The sequence below is a fragment of the Eschscholzia californica genome, unplaced genomic scaffold, assembly GCF_041429995.1.
Source record: "Eschscholzia californica isolate CP2 unplaced genomic scaffold, dmEscCali1.0.p SCAF_3, whole genome shotgun sequence".
Taxonomy (NCBI): Eukaryota; Viridiplantae; Streptophyta; class Magnoliopsida; order Ranunculales; family Papaveraceae; genus Eschscholzia; species Eschscholzia californica.
In genome coordinates this window covers 12,290,856-12,308,952 of record NW_028238420.1, presented here as the reverse complement: position 1 = coordinate 12,308,952, position 18,097 = coordinate 12,290,856, and the positions used below count along the sequence as shown (strand labels likewise).

Sequence of the window (18,097 nt, the reverse complement as noted above, 5' to 3'; positions counted from 1 at the left end):
GTTTACCTGAATCAGCAATAGCAGTGACGGAAGGAGATGAAGACTTAAGTGACTCTTGATATTCCATGAACCTGGCAAATTCATCGCTTGAGACAAGAATAGATTTGTCAGAGTTATCATTGGTGAATGCAACGTTAGCCACCTGTTTTTGCTGATTTTTGTACTGAAGCTTTCGACATTCAAATTTAGTATGACCTGGTTTGCGACAATAGTTGCAAACGATGTTTCCAGATCCTTGTGAGCTTCCTCCTTTGGTTTCATTATAATTATTTGATCTCACAGGTGCATAGTTACTGTTTGTACTTACCAAAGCTCCACTGAGCGGAGCAGGTGGAGTACTTTCCGTGCGAAGAACACGACTAAAAACATCCTGTAAAGATGTCATCTCAGAACCAGAAAGAATATGTGACTTAGCTGACTCAAAATCAGAAGAGAGACCAGCAAGAAAACTCATGATAGCCATCTTCTCACGTTGTCTTTGTTGAACCTTCACATCAGTGCTAAAAGGCAACAACACGTTAAGTTCCTCGTATGTCTTCTTGAATGCCATAAAATAGTTTGTAAGGGACTGATCTTGCTTCTCTGCACGGTAAAAGGCTTTACATACCTCATATGTACGGGAGAGATTCCCTTTGCCGGAGTACAGAAACTCCAAATAGTTCATAAGTTCTTTAACAAATTCACAATGATTGATTAGGCCAATTACCTCACTATCAATGAAATTCCGAATTTGAAGGAACAAACGAGCATCCTCTCGGAGCCATGTTTGTCCTGAACTCCCTTTCTCCATCGAATCCTCTCTTGGAGGATCATCAATCAAATGATTATCTTTGTCTATACTACGGAGATAAAGACGAACAGTTTTACTCCAATCCATATAGTTGGATCCATTTAGCTTGTGGTCTGTGATTTTAGAAAGCACCGGCACTACGTCCGTTACAGTAGAGCACTTATCCATACCAGTTAAATAAAGTGAGAGGGAAACCAACAAAATAGGGAATGAAAGAAGAATGATACGAACAAAACCTCAACAAGGCAGCAAATGAAATATCAACGATAGGGCAGCAGTGAAAAACAACCAGTAGCAGCAATGTATACTCTAATGTTCTGAAAGAAGACCCTTACTCTGAAATTACTTGATGAAATATTTGTAAACCCTAATGCTCTGAAAAATCAACTTGATGTTCTGAAAAAAAAAATGAAAGAAAAAAACAGAAGAAAAACTCAATGCTCTGATACCATGTAAAGAATATTTCTGCATTTCATCTTATATTCATTATCAAGCAATATACACATATATATATACAGCTAGGATTATCTCTCTTAGGAAACATATCTTAGGTATCTATATAAGTAGGAAACAATCAGACAGCTAATATATGACTGTTATCTAGCTAATATGTATACAGCTAACTAGTAGCAAGTGAAATTTAATTCGGGAGATTTGCTGTTTGGACCCCTTTTCATATAATTGACTTGCTGTTTGGACTCCCTCTTTTCAGTGTTGCATTTTGGACTTCCTTTTGACGGAATCACCCAGAAATATTCCGTCTCTAAAGTTATACTTACAAAAATACTCACTTTACCCTTAAATAATCAATATTGCAGTTTGGAGTTTGGACTCCCCAACCTTCGTCTTCCCTTTTGAGATCAAGTTATAAGCGAAATCCATTAAGAGAAATCCATTTTATTAAAGTTTGACTGGTTCTTATAGTTCAAAGTGACTTGTTTGTTTATATCTTGAATGATGATCAAGCATCATCTCTTTCTCTCTAAATGATTATTAGTCTTCGATGAATAGATTGCATAACCTTCGATGGACGATATCATCAGTAAGCTGCACAAAGTCAGCTCACCTATGCATGACAAATTTGTTGATGCTGGGAAGCCCAGTGATAGGGTTGACGTGAGATCCCCTTTTCGATTTCTAATCTGGACTCAATGGGTTACTGTATAGAAAGAAGTAAATCCAAAAGCGGAAGTGGATGTTAGAGTAGGATCAATTCTGAGAACAGTGAAATCTTTGTTCAGAGAACAGTGAAATCTCTGTTCAAGGTATGCCATTTATCTTGCAACAGTTAGAAATGATTTCTCCTTTCATTTTCAATACAAGGTTATTTATTCTTTTATTTATGACAAATTAGCTAGATCAATTATACGAGAATGAGTCCAAACAGCAAATCTCCTGTTTAACTCTACTAAAACAATTTGAAACAGTCAATCCAAATGTAAGTGGCAGATAAAAATGGTATATAAAATTTCCCTCACACAAACCGGCTTGGGTTTTGGAATTAAGGATGTGTTTTGTATGACCTTCCCTCAATTCATACCCTTGTGCTTTATAAAATGTTCATGTTAATAACTGACTAGCTACTAGTTTCATCAGAACTGGGACAGTCAACAAGGGCAAACTTAATGACGGCGAAAAAAATCTGTGCTCTCCCTCTTCCCTTACAAGGCCTATTCTTGTAGCTCTCCTCTAACCAGTAAACGACATTCGATGCTCTGATCAAACATCTAGTGTATTACAAAGAACTACACCATTCCCATTGGCATAAAAAACATCATCAATTCACCTTCTACTATCAGTACCATCAACAATAGGACAATAAAAACCCTAGAACATACAGAACTAGAGAGCAGTAATAGAAGGTTGATAATAGAAAGAGAATGTCTGAATCTTATATGAAAACAACTTGTGCTTAAAATAGATTACATATCACATTGATATTTCAAGTGATCTTCTTACTGGTACAAGTAAGTTCCATCCTAAGTAAAACTAAATAACATTGAATACTACTTGTTCTACCGCATAAATAAGTTCAAAACCGTCACCCATAAATTCCGCTACAAAACTTAGTACTAGACTTTTAATATAAAGAAAATTCAAACAAAAAAGATGTGTTGTAACCAACAGATGTAAAAAACACCTTCCAACTCCACTGTTTGCACTCTCTAATCATCAAATCTTGTCCTCTTTCCTGCAATTCATATTTGCATAATTAGGTTTGCTTTGGATTAGTATACAAGTATTATATCTAAAATATCAGAAGATGTCTATAAGAGAATACAAGATCTAAGAATACTAGATATTAGCAACTAACCTCCGAAAGAACCACCACCACCACGACCTCCTCTACCACCACCACGTCCTCCTCTGCCACCGCCACCACTTCCAAAGCGGCCACCACCTCCACGTCCTCCTCTGCCACCACCACCACTTCCAAAGCGGCCACCACCACTTCTTCCTCCACTTCGACCTCCTCCTCCTCTGCCACCACCATCACGGGGCCTTGCTTCTTCAATAGTCAATGAAGAGTCACCAAATTCAGATCCATTTAGCTCCAGGGCCTTCGACATACTTTTGCTATCCGAGAACTCAATGTAAGCAATTCTGTGAGCCAATTTCAAAGATACATGTTATCAGTACAGCAGCAAAATGTAGCACTAGGTTTTAAGAGTTCAGTAATGGTACTAAACATGTAGCACCAGAAGCTGAAAAACCATAAGAAAGAACTAAACTGACCCCTTGGCAGCACCGGTGTCAAAATCCTTCGGCACAGACACCCTTGCAATCTCTCCACAAGAAGAGAAGTGCTCTTCAAGAGAGCTTTGAATCTGTAGTTTAAACAGAGAATTAGAACTTCGCGCATTCAACAAACATTAAGGCAAATCAGAGCAACTCGTCTCACCTGGTCCAGTTCACCAGATTTGTCAAAACCTCGGACGTAAATGGTCTGTCCTTGGCCACTTTTTTGGTTGCTGCATCATTTTAGTAATTTAGTTAAGTCAATTAGCCTCTTAGTAAGAAAGAACAGTTCTCAGAGAATATTGACTAAAAACAGCTTCCCTTACCCGCTTTGTGGAGTAAATGCAGCTCTTTCAGGTCTTTCACCTCTTTCACGGGCGAAGTCAAGCTTCACAGGCCGGCCTAATAAATCGCCTCCATTCAATTCCATTGCCTGAAAGACGGAACATGATGAGCACAAGGGAGATAAAAGAATAGTACTCATCTTAACTATTAATAACAATGCCATACTTATTTTGTTAGCATAGTCGAGCATATAGAACAGTTGGGTGATTCTTATGGTCTTAATCACATACTGACAAATGGGTTAACAAACTTATAAACTTAAGAAGATATATAGAGAAAAAAATGGTTGATTTACCTTTTTCGCATCTTCTACTGTAGCGAACTCCACGTGGCCAAATCCCCTGAACCTCCCATCCTCATCTGATGAGAAACGAACAGCTACAACTTCACCAGCTTCTTTAAAGAATTCCATCCTATAGCACCAAAGAATCATACATGTCATACAAGGAATTAACACTAACACCTAAGAAAAATGCCCAAATTATGAAGTATAACTTACACATCAGGTTCATCAATCGAAAATGATAGGTTGCCGGCAAATAGTGTCTTGGATCCTCCAGTAGTTTGAGGAGTAACAGGAGTTTTTGGCTGAACAATATTTGACATATGAGTAATAGTTCTGTGAAATTCATATGACAAGTAGAATATACATGCGTTGCAAGACCCATTACCTCTTTCTTCTCAGATTTTGCCTCTTCCATTTCTTCATCAGAATCTTCTTCAGACTGCAAATTTTAACAATCTATATTAGTAAAACAGATAACAATAACACTACGGATGGCACTGAAATAATGGTTCAACTATATTTCAGGCATGGTTACATATCACTCCTTTCTGAGTCTTGGCAGCTTTCTCCTTACCAGAATCTTCTTTCCCAGTACTACTACCATCTTTTGAATGATGGGCAGATTGGGAGGAAATGATAATGAGATTAGGCTGATTAGCATTGAGTTGCAAAACCAATTTCAACAACTACCAAAATTAACTCCATTATGGAAAGATAACTGGATTTTTAGGTTAGATACACAAGCTTCATAGGTTTCTGTTAACCTCACCTTCTTTGCTGGTGTTTTTGAAGGTTCATCATCAGAACTGTCATCGGAGTCATCTTCCTCCTCACTGCCGCTTTCCTTTTCAGCAGCTTTGGCAGCAGCCTTTACGTTTTTGGCAGCAGGTTTCTCCTATATAGTATAACAATAATTTGAGAAAATTAGCACAACTCACTTAACATATTAATAAAGTAGACCATGAAAGAAACATAAATACTCACTTCTTCCTCTTCGGAGCTTTCATCAGAATCAGACCCATCACTCGACTCCTCTTTCTTCTTAGCTACAGCACCATTTGTTGCTGGTGCCTTAGCCTTAGGTTTAGCATCCTACATATACACAATATGTTACTATAATACATCTAAAAATTGAAAAAAAATCACAAAATATAGATTATTATAAACCTAAAGCTCACCTCTTCAGAATCGCTCTCGGATGCTTCATCGGAACTCTCTGATTCTGCCTTTGCTTTCTTTGCTGGAGCTACTGCTGGTTTCTTTACCGGAACAGCGGGTTCCTACATTGAATACACATACAGGTTCTAAAAAAAGACAATCTTTTGTTCAAACAAATCATAACCCATTAATTAATAACCATTCAAATCTCTGGAAAAGTTAGTCTTACCTCATCAGAAGATGAATCATCTTCGGAACTGCTTTCTTCCTTCTTCTTCTTAGCTGCAACTATCTTTTCATCAAGCTTCTGCTTTTTCACATTCAACTTCTTCTCGGTTACTTCCTGAGGATCCCTCTTGTTACCTATATATGAAAAGATGTTAATCAAAACCCTAAAAAAGATAAATAATCAACAAATGGAACAAACAGAACATGAATATACCTTTCTTTGCTGATTTAGAAGCAGGAGCAGGTGAAACAACAGCAACCTACATCAACAAAGATTATATCATCAAAAATCTGAAAACAGGTATCATAAAACTGAGAACAATCAAAGAAGAAGAAGATGGTGAAGAGATGAACTTACAGCTGATTTCTTGCCGCCTTTACCACCCATCTTACGGATTAGTTGATGAATAGAGAAGATGAGACGGTAAAAAGAGAGGAAAATGAAGGAGAAGGTGGGAGCTGCAAAAACCCTAGAGTTTTAGGGTTTAAGAAAGAGAGAGTTAGAAAGTGTTTTGCGAGTTCAGTTTTATATGTGTGAGAAAGGGGATTTTAGGGTTGAAGATATTTTTGGTGAGGTAGTTAGTACTCTGTAGTGTGGACTAGTTGTGATGTTATGAAACGGCGCCAACTTCGCTTTAGTTTCGCTTCTTGCCGTCACAAAGGATCTAATGGACCTTAAAAAATCCCATTTAGGGCAAACTGGGAGGAGTGACATCTTTTGACGTTTGTTATTTCTCTTTGGGAAATTAGGTCAAATGACCTTTGACTGGGTCAAATTTGTTAAAATGACCCTCATTTTGAAGTATTGGTCAAATGACCTTATTTTAGCCTGTTTCTTCCGTATTTGCCCCTCAATATAAAAGATTGTCTAGATAATCTAGACTATCTAATTTCCCCCAAAATCTGAGTTTACTCTCTCTCTCTCAAGTCGACGGAAAAGTGAAGGGATAAGGCTCTATCATCTTTCTCCTTCTGGTTCGATTATTCTCGGGCAATCTCTCATCTTTTTCTCTCAATCGATCACTCTCTCTCTCTCTCATCTTTCTCATTCTCGGGCAATCTCTCATCTTTGTAAAAATCAGAGTTTACTCTCTCTCTCTCTCTCTAGTCGACCGGAAAAGTAAAGGGGCAAGGCTCTCTCATCTTTCTCATTCTCGGCCAATATCTTTGAATCGAACTCTCTCTCTGACGCAACACTCTCAATCGATCACTCTCTTTCATTCAGGTATTCCTCTATCTCTCTTAAAAATAGGAACCCTAACCCCCAAATTTTATTTCCTAAAACCCTAGATTTTTTTTGAAGAAGTTTTCTACTATAGAAGAAGTTGTTTGTGGGTGAAGCTTTCTACTATAGAAGAAGTTGTTTGTGGGTGTTAATGGAGGTTTCTAGGGCAAAATTTGAATTGTTTGTATGTATCACTCGTTCTGATGATTACATGGGGGACTTAGGGTTTTTTCTCCCGTCGATTTTGATGTGAAAAACCTTTATTTTGATCTGAACTACTCGTTCTTTCACATTTAGGTAATTCAGTTAGGGTTTAGATCATAAGGGTAGAAGATTAGATAATGTGCACTCATTGTGCTTGATGAAATGTCTGTGAGAACTTGAATACTTCAGCTCATAAGTATATTATGCATATAAACACTATGAATTTGATTGCTTTTGCCTTTGGCTTACAAAGAAATGTTATTTGCTGGCAATTTTGAGGAACGGAGTTCAAGAAAAGTGAAATGAACAACTAGGAAAATTTCTGAGGATTTCGTGGCAAGTGTTTGATATCTATTTTGCCTTTTAATGTGCCCACAAATTGGTCACTTGTTCATGTTTTGGCATAGTTATTCATCATTTATTTATACAAACAAGGGTATGATTCCATTACCTTTCAACTGAAATTTTCATGTTTGGTGTTATTGTGTTTGTTAGGTAAACTGATATTGTCTTAGTGAAGTGGGAAATATGAGACGTCCGAGCCATAAACACATGAATCAGTATAGTTTAGACTTAGAGGATATACAAATCACTGTGATGGGATTCTTTAGTTAGGGTTATGAGTCCGACTATGGTGTTTGAATGTATCGCTATTTCACACATTTACCCAAGAACTAAATTAGGTTCTCTAACTAAACTTCCTTCGTAATAGTTTTAACTTCATACAGAGAGTGTAGATACTAGCCTAAACTCTGCATTGTCATTGACTTTAATTAACAGAATTATGAAAAAGAAAAAGAGAGTTAGAGACGGCTGAAATGCAAGGTTTATCTTGTATTTCTTGTATGTTTCTACACTAAATACTGTCCGTCCTGTCACTGTATAAATAGGTCTGATTATTTATTTCTTAAACTATACCTCCCTTTGGGTTGATATAGTTTGCCTGTTTTCTTAGTTGGGGTGCTTGATTGACTATTTCGGGCAAGTGCATAATATCATAGGCTAAGGATTAATTTATCTCCATATAGATCTGAAATAGACTGAAAATCACTTGTTAGCTATGGGGTTTACTCGGTTTAGAAAAGGGAGGTATTCTGAAAGAGACTTGGGTGTTGTATGTTTGTCTTGCATTCTTCAAATCAGACTCGTCTTTATCTGGATAGCTGGATACAAACATTCATTATATATTGTTGTTATTGTATTATCTTAAGTAACTCATATAAATACATAAAGCTATATGGTCTGATCTTAAGCAAAGTGTGTATAATGTTCATAGTTGTTCTTAAGAAAAGTGTGGATAACTCCCATTGAGATTGCTGAATTATGAAATTGTGTTATATATGCTTCTTCACATGTTTATTATATTGTTCACTTAGACATGTTTCTTCATAGGAATCTATTGTGTTTGAATGCACATCAATATGTGATTGTAAAATGGTGTTTGTTTAAATTTTGTTTGGGTAAGTTATATTTAGTACTAAAATTGGAGGTTGACAATATGATTTCTTATTTGTTATGCAGGATGACACGTAACCTACCGTTAAAGACTAAAGAAGCACCTCGTGCGAAAGTGACGTGCATCTCAAGGATCGAGGATATGATATATGTTAAAGATAACTTGACAAATGATAGACAAATGCAAATGTTCAAAGAAAGTTGTTTTGGACATCTTTTACATGTAAATGACCTGAAGTTTTGTTATGTACTTGTGCATAACATGTTGCTGCGTGAAACTAAATCATCGGATATGGATGATGGTTCGATGAAGTTTTTCGTGGGTAAGAAGGAATTGAAGTTTTCAGTTGTTGACTTCTCTGAAATTATGGGGTTGAAATATGAGAAAGTAGATGAAGAAGACACGGTTGTAGAAGACATGGAGGAAGATCTTGACGAGGTATCATTGAGAGAGAAATATTTGAATGGAGAACTTCCACTAGGAAGCAAATCATGGAAGATGCTGAACCAAATATATTTCCTGGTTAATTGTAAAGGTAATCATTGGGTCCTAGGTGTTGTTCACCTTAAAGAAAGAAAGATCTTAATGTACGACTCAAATCGTGGAGAGGGACGACGGGAGACCAGGGGTATGAGTTTTTTAAAGTCTATGTTGCCATTTTTAATGAAAATGTTGGAGGTCAACGAAGAAGAAAAGAAAACCGTGAAGAAGAATCCATGGACAGTCGAACACGCTGAATTTGTCCCGCAACAAAAAAACTCGTAATGTTTATCTCACAAATTGATATTATTATAACTTATATTAGGCCACTTAACAACTGTATTATTACTAATTAGGACTGTCATATTTGTACCACAGGGATGACTGCGGACTTTATTTACTCAAGATACTCGATTGTCTAACATCTGGAGAACCATTAGCTGATTGGTCATTGAATGATATAACCGAATATCGACGCAACCTATGCTTAAAGTTGTTTAATTACCACAGTCTCAGATAAGGTACGAGTTGGAATCTTAGTGTGTTAGCATATTACTTCATATATTACTGAAACTAGGTACATTATCATGAAAAAAATGAATTACTAAAACTAGGTACATAACCATGATAATCATGCATCTCTTTTTGTCGTAACTCACTGCTCGATGTTGGTTAAATTTTTTTGTCGAATCCCGAGCTCCTTGATGAATGTTGTATAGTTTGTGTTGCTTATATGTGTAGTTTCAGGAGTGAAGGAGTTTGAGCCCTAATTTGGTGCACTAATCCTCTACATGACCTTCTTGAGATCTAAGCAAGTTCCCCTGTTGACCGAGTTGTGTAGTGGACTACGACTCCTAGTATTGAACTAATAAATCTGCTGTGGGATAAACAGAAGAGAAACTCGATAACTTTGTCTCTATAAATTCCCTTGCTTCGGACCTGCTGGATCTTTTTGAGTTTCACCTATTCTACTTATAGCTCTAAGTCCTAAGAGTTGGGATTGGCCGATCCACCTGAATGATACGTGGATGAGCTACATTTTGGAGTGCTTGAGTCGATCCAAACAAAGGTCAAGTTGGTTTTTTATGTTTAAATCGTTGAAGTTTAATTTGAAGTATTAGAGTTTGTAGCATCTCTCTCTCTCTCTCTGCATATATAATGTGAAATCTCTTAGGTTGAAGTATTTCATTATTTTGTGTGTCTGAAACATGTGGTGTCTTTTGTTCAGGAGCATGGGATGGTAAAGAAAGGGGAAGAGGTTGCTCTAGTGCAGAGAGGGAAGCAACCAATTTGGCGGTTCCAGTCTACTCACAATATCCCGGTCAGGCAAGTGTAATTCTGCTACACCAAAGAGTAACTACAACTGATCGGACTTCGCGTACCCTTTGGCATATGTTTTCTGCCATATTCGTTCGATGGGGGTTTTCGCTAGAAGATTCCCTTCTCTCATGAATAGAGAGGTCTTTTGTCTCCTTGTCAGCTTCATCACATATTGTTGATATTTATCTTTGATTTTGGCAAATATGCTATCGATGACTAAAAAAGTCTATTACTAGACAGTTGGCCTTTTTGTTTGAATTTCGTTTCTTGTGCTTTTTGTGGACAAGTCTTTGGTTGTGGAAAAGTCTGTATTTCGGTTCTTGTCTTTTATATGTTATGAATCATATATTCCAATTAGTTTTTCTTCCTGCATTCAAATATTTCATGAATCGTTTAAGTCTGGACTCTGTCTAGACTCTGTCTAGACTCTGTCTAGACTCTGTCTAGACTCTGTCTAGACTAATGGAGACTACGTTTAGACATGTCCACTTTGTATCGATGTTGCCTATTACGTTAAAACAAACCGAATTACATTTATTATACTTCATAACTATTACATTACTTACTAACAGAACTCTTAAAGCGCTTGAATAGTATTATTGTAATACTAATTGCAAACTTCATAATGCACTAAAATAGTTGTCGAACATGTGAGGTTGGGTCTGCATTCAATACAGCTGGACATATTGTACTGTCGTGTGAATCACCGTCCCAAGCAGGACATGGTTTATGTTGAGCTTCCTGTGTGATTCAAAAGATAATCGAAATGCACATTTTAGAATGTTGTAAACTAAACTAGTAACTGGTAACAAAACACAGAAATATACTTACTACTCTGTAACGTTCTCTAGCGTCAGAAACCCACTCAAACCTATTGCAATTCTTGTTCTTACAGAGAAGGAAATAACCTATCCCATTATTATTAGCATCAGTAGCATACATCAACGACATATAACTGAAACAACCCATTTCACAATAGCAAAAGTTCCAACCACATTCGTTAACGGAATGGTCTAAACTCTTACATATTTGACAATGAGTAGTAATGGACATGGTAACTAGTCTAAGATTTTGTGGTAACTATCTTGTGTCAACAAAGAGGGAGTTGTTGTGGTATATATAGAAGAGAATATATTTTCTTCTCACAATCTAAATCATTTAATTTTTTTTGTGTACAATTGTTATATTTTTTTTTTAAAGAAAATATAACTTTTATGAAACCTAAAAGTTGTACTCAAACCTATTTTTTGGTGTCTTTGAGAATTCCGCGTTTCTTCATGATAGCATCATGTTTTGCCAATGCATCTTCGGTCCATTCGAATTGGTTGCATTTGAAACACCTAACGAATTTCCGACCACGACTACCACGATCCTCTGATGAGTGAACACGCATCCAACCTCCGCAGTTAGGCTTTGTGCATGGATAACCATCCCATGGACAATCTTTTATGTCGTGGTTATCCTCGTCGCAGTAGTAACAAGTCTTTGGAATGATTTGTTTAACACTCGTTGTTTTTGACTCGTGTATGGCATGATCAAGCCACTTGAATGTTTCACACCAACTAAATTGACATGCTAAATATCTTCTTCCAGGACACGGATGCCCTTCGAGTACATGTAACTTTTGAATGCCGATACATGTACTAACAGAACACCTTGAATACATCCATGGGCATTTTGTTGCAGTGTGTGTGGTTTCTTCGCATAGTTGGCAAACCTCCATCGAACTTGAACTACTCATACTTTGTACAATTTGAGACAAAGTAAAGCTTGATAGAAATATAAAAGGTTTGTAAAATTAAAGTAGTCCTGTACCCCTTTTATAATGAAAAACTTTTTATAGAAAACACTAAAATATATTGTGGCAGTACATAAAAACAAAACCCGATTTGTTATTTAAAAAGTTAAGAATATACCTATATAAATATGTGTGGTGTGAATGGAACTTATTTCTATAATAGTATGAACTAATAACACAACTACTCAACAATTATTTCATGGCTAATTCAAGTGTAGATATATGTCCAGCTTGTAAAATGGAAGGACATTTATTGACCGATTGTCGATGGAACTATTCTGTATGTCAATACGGTTGCAACGGATTCATGTTATTAATGTTTACTCCTGACGTTAGAGGAAAGGGTTACTTTCTATTATGCGGAAATAATGAGTGTAAGACTTTCGAATGGTTATGTGATGCGACGCTGAAAGAAACAACAGTAAGTTGGTTTAATTTCATTCATGAATTTATATTCTTACAAGATTACTAATTTTTCACATGTTATGATATGTAGGATGAAATATGTTGTTTATGTTATGAGTTCGGCCATAATCTACACAGTTGTCCGTCGGGATTAGCTTCATGGGAATGCACGTGCGATGAGATATGCAAGGGCAAGGATGTTGCTTAGTGTTCTTGTAGGAATTTATTCCGTTTTGATGTTGCATTTTATATACGTACAATTTATTCACAACGTTTTGTCTGGAGTAGATTGAAAATAAAAGTTCATTTGATCACATAAGCAAAGATACATATTGGCACATATGCCTATCGCTATTACTACTAATCGTACTAATGAACCAAACACTTTTCCAAACAGAGAAACAATTATTTAACTAGTACATAGGGGTTTAGAAAGCATCACTATCAGACGAATTTTCGATGAGATTAGGATCGTCTTCATTGTCGGAACCAACGGTATAAATATCCATATTGGTTCCCAACATAGTTCGAACATAATCCGAATAATTGTCTGTCTCGTTGCGCATCGAGTACGAAGAACACAAATGCTCGACATCTAAACCATTACGCAAATGACTATGACGAAGTAGCCTTAGTCTCATTCGATCATTGTCTTCTCTTACATATAGTAAAGCCCGGTTATAGTCTCTAGCGTTGTCTCGAAGATGGACAGCTTCACGGAAAATTGGAACCCTAACTCCTAAATTAATGCATTGCTCATGTAGCTGAATCCTGGTTCGAATCTCTAAATCTAACACCGTCAATCTATTTCTTCGTCCGTTACCATTCCGAAAAAATTCTTCTTCTTCTTGCAATCTTCGAGCCATTTGTCGTAATTGGAATCTTCGTCTATTCAACACGGTAGAATCGTTTAAGTTGTTATTACCTGTATTCATTATGGATTTGAATTGTTAGGTTCCTTAAATTGTTTTAGTGTGTACTTAAGTAGATGAAGTGTGGAATTGGGTAATGAAATTACAACATATATAGAACTCTAAAATGAATCTCAGGAATAAAAATTATGGAGATTTTGAAAAAAATCTATTATATGACTCAGTCTAGACTGCATCTGAACGAGTCTAGACTGATTCATACACTAAATGTTAAAGTAATAAGACAACTAAAGCCTTTCAATCAATCAACTTTTTACACGTCAATCAAACAACTATTTACTCACATGGCAGCTTGGAGAATCCATAAATCTCAGTTTCCAATTGACTATAATAATGGGTGATAGCATCTATTACAAAGTTGTTATTACTACTAGTCTATCAATCTTCTTATTCTACTTCTTTATCATCTTCTTCTACTTAGTCATGGGAGGATTTAACGACGGCATTTGCTTCAGTTGTCGAGATGCTGGGCATAAATTAGTTGAATGCCCTACAAGAAAAATGTGTCCGAGGTGTGGAGAGGGTGTAATGCAATGGTTAAGGGTCAACAAAAACAATGAAAATCATGGTAGGTATTTTTTCAATTGCTCGTCACGTTGCAAATATTTTAAGTGGGATGAGGGCGAGACATCACGAACAATTGAGACTAATGAAAATATCTCAATTAACGGGAAATTGAAGGACGACGAAATTGCCCAGCTGGAGAATATGTTTGAAAATTTAGCTCAAATTGCTGAGAAAAAAGATTTAGAGATCACAACTACTGTGACAAAAATTGTTGTGTCGATGAAGAAAAATAATCTTTGAATTCTCGTTGTGTGTATGTGATTTTTACTTGTTGCACTTTTGAATACTGATATGTATGTGGGTATTCCAAGGCGTAAATTAATGTTTTTCCATGGTTGTAAGTAACTTAGACGATAACAATGATGACAAGACGATTGCAGGAGTCTAGACTCAGACTGCAGGAGTCTAGACTCAGACTGCAGGAGTCTAGACTCAGACTGCAGGAGTCTAGACTCAGACTGCAGGAGTCTAGACTCAGACTGCAGGAGTCTAGACTCAGTCTGTGATTCACGTTTTCTCGTGGACTCTTTTCGTATACAAATTTTAACTAGTCAAATTATATAATAATTGCAAATCAAAAATACATATTCATTCATCGTGGCATACATCAAAATTGTACTACAATCACTCCAAAATATTTAACCAAAGTTCCTTTAAGTGTTGAACCTGCATACTTTTGTTCAAATAACTCGTGTTATACACCTACAAATACACAACTAAGGTAGTAAAAAACTTAATAAGCAAAGATATTTTGTTTTTACAATTGCATCAAAGAGGAAGGGTCTGACAAAAAGATGGAACTGCTTCATTCGAACGGCAAGTCTTCCGATTATGTCCCAATTGATGACATCGACTGCATGTCTTCTTTTGTCTTGGTAAAGACTCCCCGCGCGATTCTCTTCTTGCTATCTTTGGTCTACCTCCTCGACGTCTGGTAGTTGGAGGTCTAATAAATGAATCATCACGAAGGTCTGGACATGACCAACCCGATTGAGATGTGACGGGGAACACAGATTCGGCATAAGCTTTGCGCACTGTTTCAAGATAGTAATATTTGTTGCAATAGTCGTAAATGTGTAAGTCCTCGCGTTTAATAACCGCGATAGCATGTATACATGGTAGTTGCTCTAGATCAAACACCCTACAACTGCAAGTTTTATTAAGCATGTCAACTGTTTCACTTGTACGATCATAGTTTACCTGGAACTCGGTTGAACTGATTGGTATAACGAAATATGGGGCTGCCTGTTCCATCCGTGAAGTTACCTTGTCTGCTGCCCATTGGGTTAGAATTGTTTCCCTCGTACTAGATTGTTGCCGACGTTCAAAAAACCATTGTTGTATGGTTGCTCTAATGTATTCAACGACATGTGTGATAGGAAGTTCCCTTGCTTCACGCATCAAACCATTAAAACTTTCAGCTATGTTTGATGTCATGATATCATACCGCCTCTTACTCCCATAAGCACGAGCCCATCTCTCAACTCCAACATCACGCAAATAACGACCAACGTTTGGAAAAGCAAGATCCAACTCAAGGAATATCCGTTCAAACTGTGAAAGTTTGTAACTCTTGCTTGCTCTAAAAAATAACGAAAGGAAATCATCTTTTTTAAACTTTGCCTTCAAATTATTACTAAGGTGGTAAATGCATGTACCGTGCATTGCATTAGGAAATACATTTCGAACTCCTTTCAAAATACTCCTATGTCGATCTGAAACAATGACTAAGTCGTTAACATCGCCAATAACTCGACGTATATGAGATAGAAACCAAGGCCAAGACTCATCATTTTCCGAATCACCAATGCCGAATGCAATTGGGTATATGTTATTGTTTCCATCAAGACCAGCAGCAACAAATAGAGTACCAAGATACTTAGCTTTCAAAAAGGTCCCATCAATCACAATAACTGGTCGAATGCATTCCTTAAACCCACGTATGCAACAACCAAGTGCCATAAAATAAAATTTGAAGTGATTTGAGTTACCTTTTTCAATGTGGCATATGGTACCTGGATTACTCCGACACAACTCATTTGAGTAGTTACTCAATACAGCATACGCTTCATCAGGAGACCCCCTCACCAAATCAATCGCACGTTCTTTTGACCGCCAAGCAACATCGTAACTAATAGTGATACCAATATCGTTTTGTATGTCCTGGATTATGTCATGCGGTTTGTGTTTTCGTTTCACTCCTACAAACTTGTGCCTTATTAACTCTCCAATAACTCTAGAAGTAGCTTGTCTATGCACACGGTGGAGGTTGCCAATCTTGCTGCAAGTATGAGTGTCTTCAAACTTAGACACCCTAAAGAAATTAGATTCGCCGATTTTAATTGCTCGTAAACTCCACCTGCAACCTTCAACTGCACAAGCTATTGACCATAAACTCTTTGTTGATTTCTTTACTCGAAACTCAAATTTTTCACTGAGAGCCCATAAACTCATCTTATCTTTTAATGCACTCTTGCATTTAAATACCTCATACACTTTCACACCCAAGTCTTTCTTTCCTGAACCTGACCCTTCGTCTTCATCTTCATAAATGTTACACATAGATTCAAAACTACTCGGAAGTGGTGGTAGATCATGTAAAGAAGGAACAATTATAGGCACATCAACATCTTCCGTACCTAAGTCTTCTAAAGGCTCCTTACCTTTAACTTTTTCCTGCTCGCAACCACTTCTACCAAATGGATTTTCACTAAGTACTTCAACATCATCAGATGATCCACCCCCTACATCAAAATTAACTTCATCGGAATATTCCCAAATCTCAGAACAACTCAAATCAAACAAATAGTCTTCTTGTTCTCTAGAACAAATGTCTGGTTTTAACTCTTCTGCGAGTTCTTCCTTTACACCCGAAGAACTCAAATCTACCACATAATCTTCTTCATCGAGAGAATAATGGTCATGTCTAAAATCTCCGGGTTCTTCTTCTCCACCTACCTCAACACTTTTTCTGATCATAGGTTCTTCTGTAACTGTTCTGTTTGGTGAGGTGGTCGGATAGTTAGTGAATGGAATGTTCAAATCTATCGAGCACACTTGTTCTCTTTGAGGAACTTCCTCTGGTATTAGGTATTCCTTTTCTACGTTTTTAGAGTGTGAACCACCTTCCATAGTAACATACAATGGAATACACTTCGGGAAATTACCTTTGACAAGTGTCCAGAAAAATGTGAAGTCACGCTTAACCTGAATTTCCATAGGTGAAGGACTCTGAATCGTCCCCGGAACCATAAAACTCAATTTTGGCAAACTTGTCGTGCTATCTTCACATACTATTTCTTTAACAACTTCACGAAATTCTCTAAGTGTAGTTCCGCCTGATACAACTATTCCGGCTTGTTTACCACCAATATACTTTATTTCGTTATTCACATTTTCTAATTTACCACCATGAAATAACCAAATGCTCACGGATTCCATTACGAATTACCCTACAAAACAAAGATAAGTTCATTATGTATACGTAGTAAAATTAATACCAACTTCTAAAATACATACAAACATGACATGAATTTAACATGTAAATTGAAAACACATAACATGAATTCGATATGATTGCACTTTTTCTTTTTAACCCATACTTCATATAATATCATAAGTAATATTATACATTTTTCAGTTTATCTTCTTAATTAGATTAACATAATAAATACACACTTTTTCTCTTCATTCGACCAACACTTTAGGCACTCATGTTTCTCATTCATTCATTCTACTCTACCTTGGGTTAGCATTTCAACTTAACTATCCTTCTTCTTCTCTAACTCTTCTTCCTTTTCACTATCTAACTGAACTGAATTCCCTTCCTTGATGACTTTTCTAGCTTCTCAAATGATTAAGTCACAAAACTAGCCAATAAATCCCAAATCAATATTAAACATGCTTAAATTTCTAATATGTACATTAATATACACCTCTATAAACACATAAATATTCATTCCCAAGTAATAATTTTATCACAACATAAATATACACAATCATCTTAATTAGGAACTCAGGATCTAATTACTAGTATACAAAATAAAGACCTAGTATTTCTTCATGGAAAACCCAAGTTAGGTTGAAGTTCTGGTTGAGTTTAGAATCTGGACCCATAGATCTCGCCGTACTATAAACATCATAAGGAGCTACATACTTAGGCAT

General features: G+C 36.6%; 1 protein-coding gene across 1 annotated transcript; it reads right to left on the bottom strand.

The window, feature by feature from the left end:
• Positions 1–2,657: 2,657 nt before the first annotated feature.
• LOC147548475 (uncharacterized) lies at positions 2,658–6,273 on the bottom strand. The gene is made up of 14 exons (XM_086666113.1): positions 5,905–6,273; positions 5,761–5,806; positions 5,548–5,681; positions 5,339–5,440; positions 5,145–5,252; positions 4,930–5,055; positions 4,546–4,599; positions 4,374–4,462; positions 4,170–4,287; positions 3,856–3,962; positions 3,693–3,762; positions 3,527–3,618; positions 3,105–3,394; positions 2,658–2,981 (listed from the first exon to the last, which is right to left on the bottom strand). Exons 1-14 carry the CDS (start codon positions 5,932–5,934, stop codon positions 2,956–2,958), a joined length of 1,392 nt encoding a protein of 463 aa, XP_086522239.1. The 5' UTR covers positions 5,935–6,273; the 3' UTR covers positions 2,658–2,955.
• Positions 6,274–18,097: the final 11,824 nt, after the last annotated feature.

Excerpts from the sequence above, each read along its gene's own strand:
- LOC147548475 (XM_086666113.1), bottom strand. The coding sequence starts at position 5,934 with ATGGGTGGTAAAGGCGGCAAGAAATCAGCT. Across the intron at positions 5,682-5,760 it reads TTCTAAATCAGCAAAGAAAG|GTAACAAGAGGGATCCTCAG; the intron begins GTATATTCATGT and ends TTTCATATATAG. Across the intron at positions 5,056-5,144 it reads AAAGCTCCGAAGAGGAAGAA|GAGAAACCTGCTGCCAAAAA; the intron begins GTGAGTATTTAT and ends TATACTATATAG.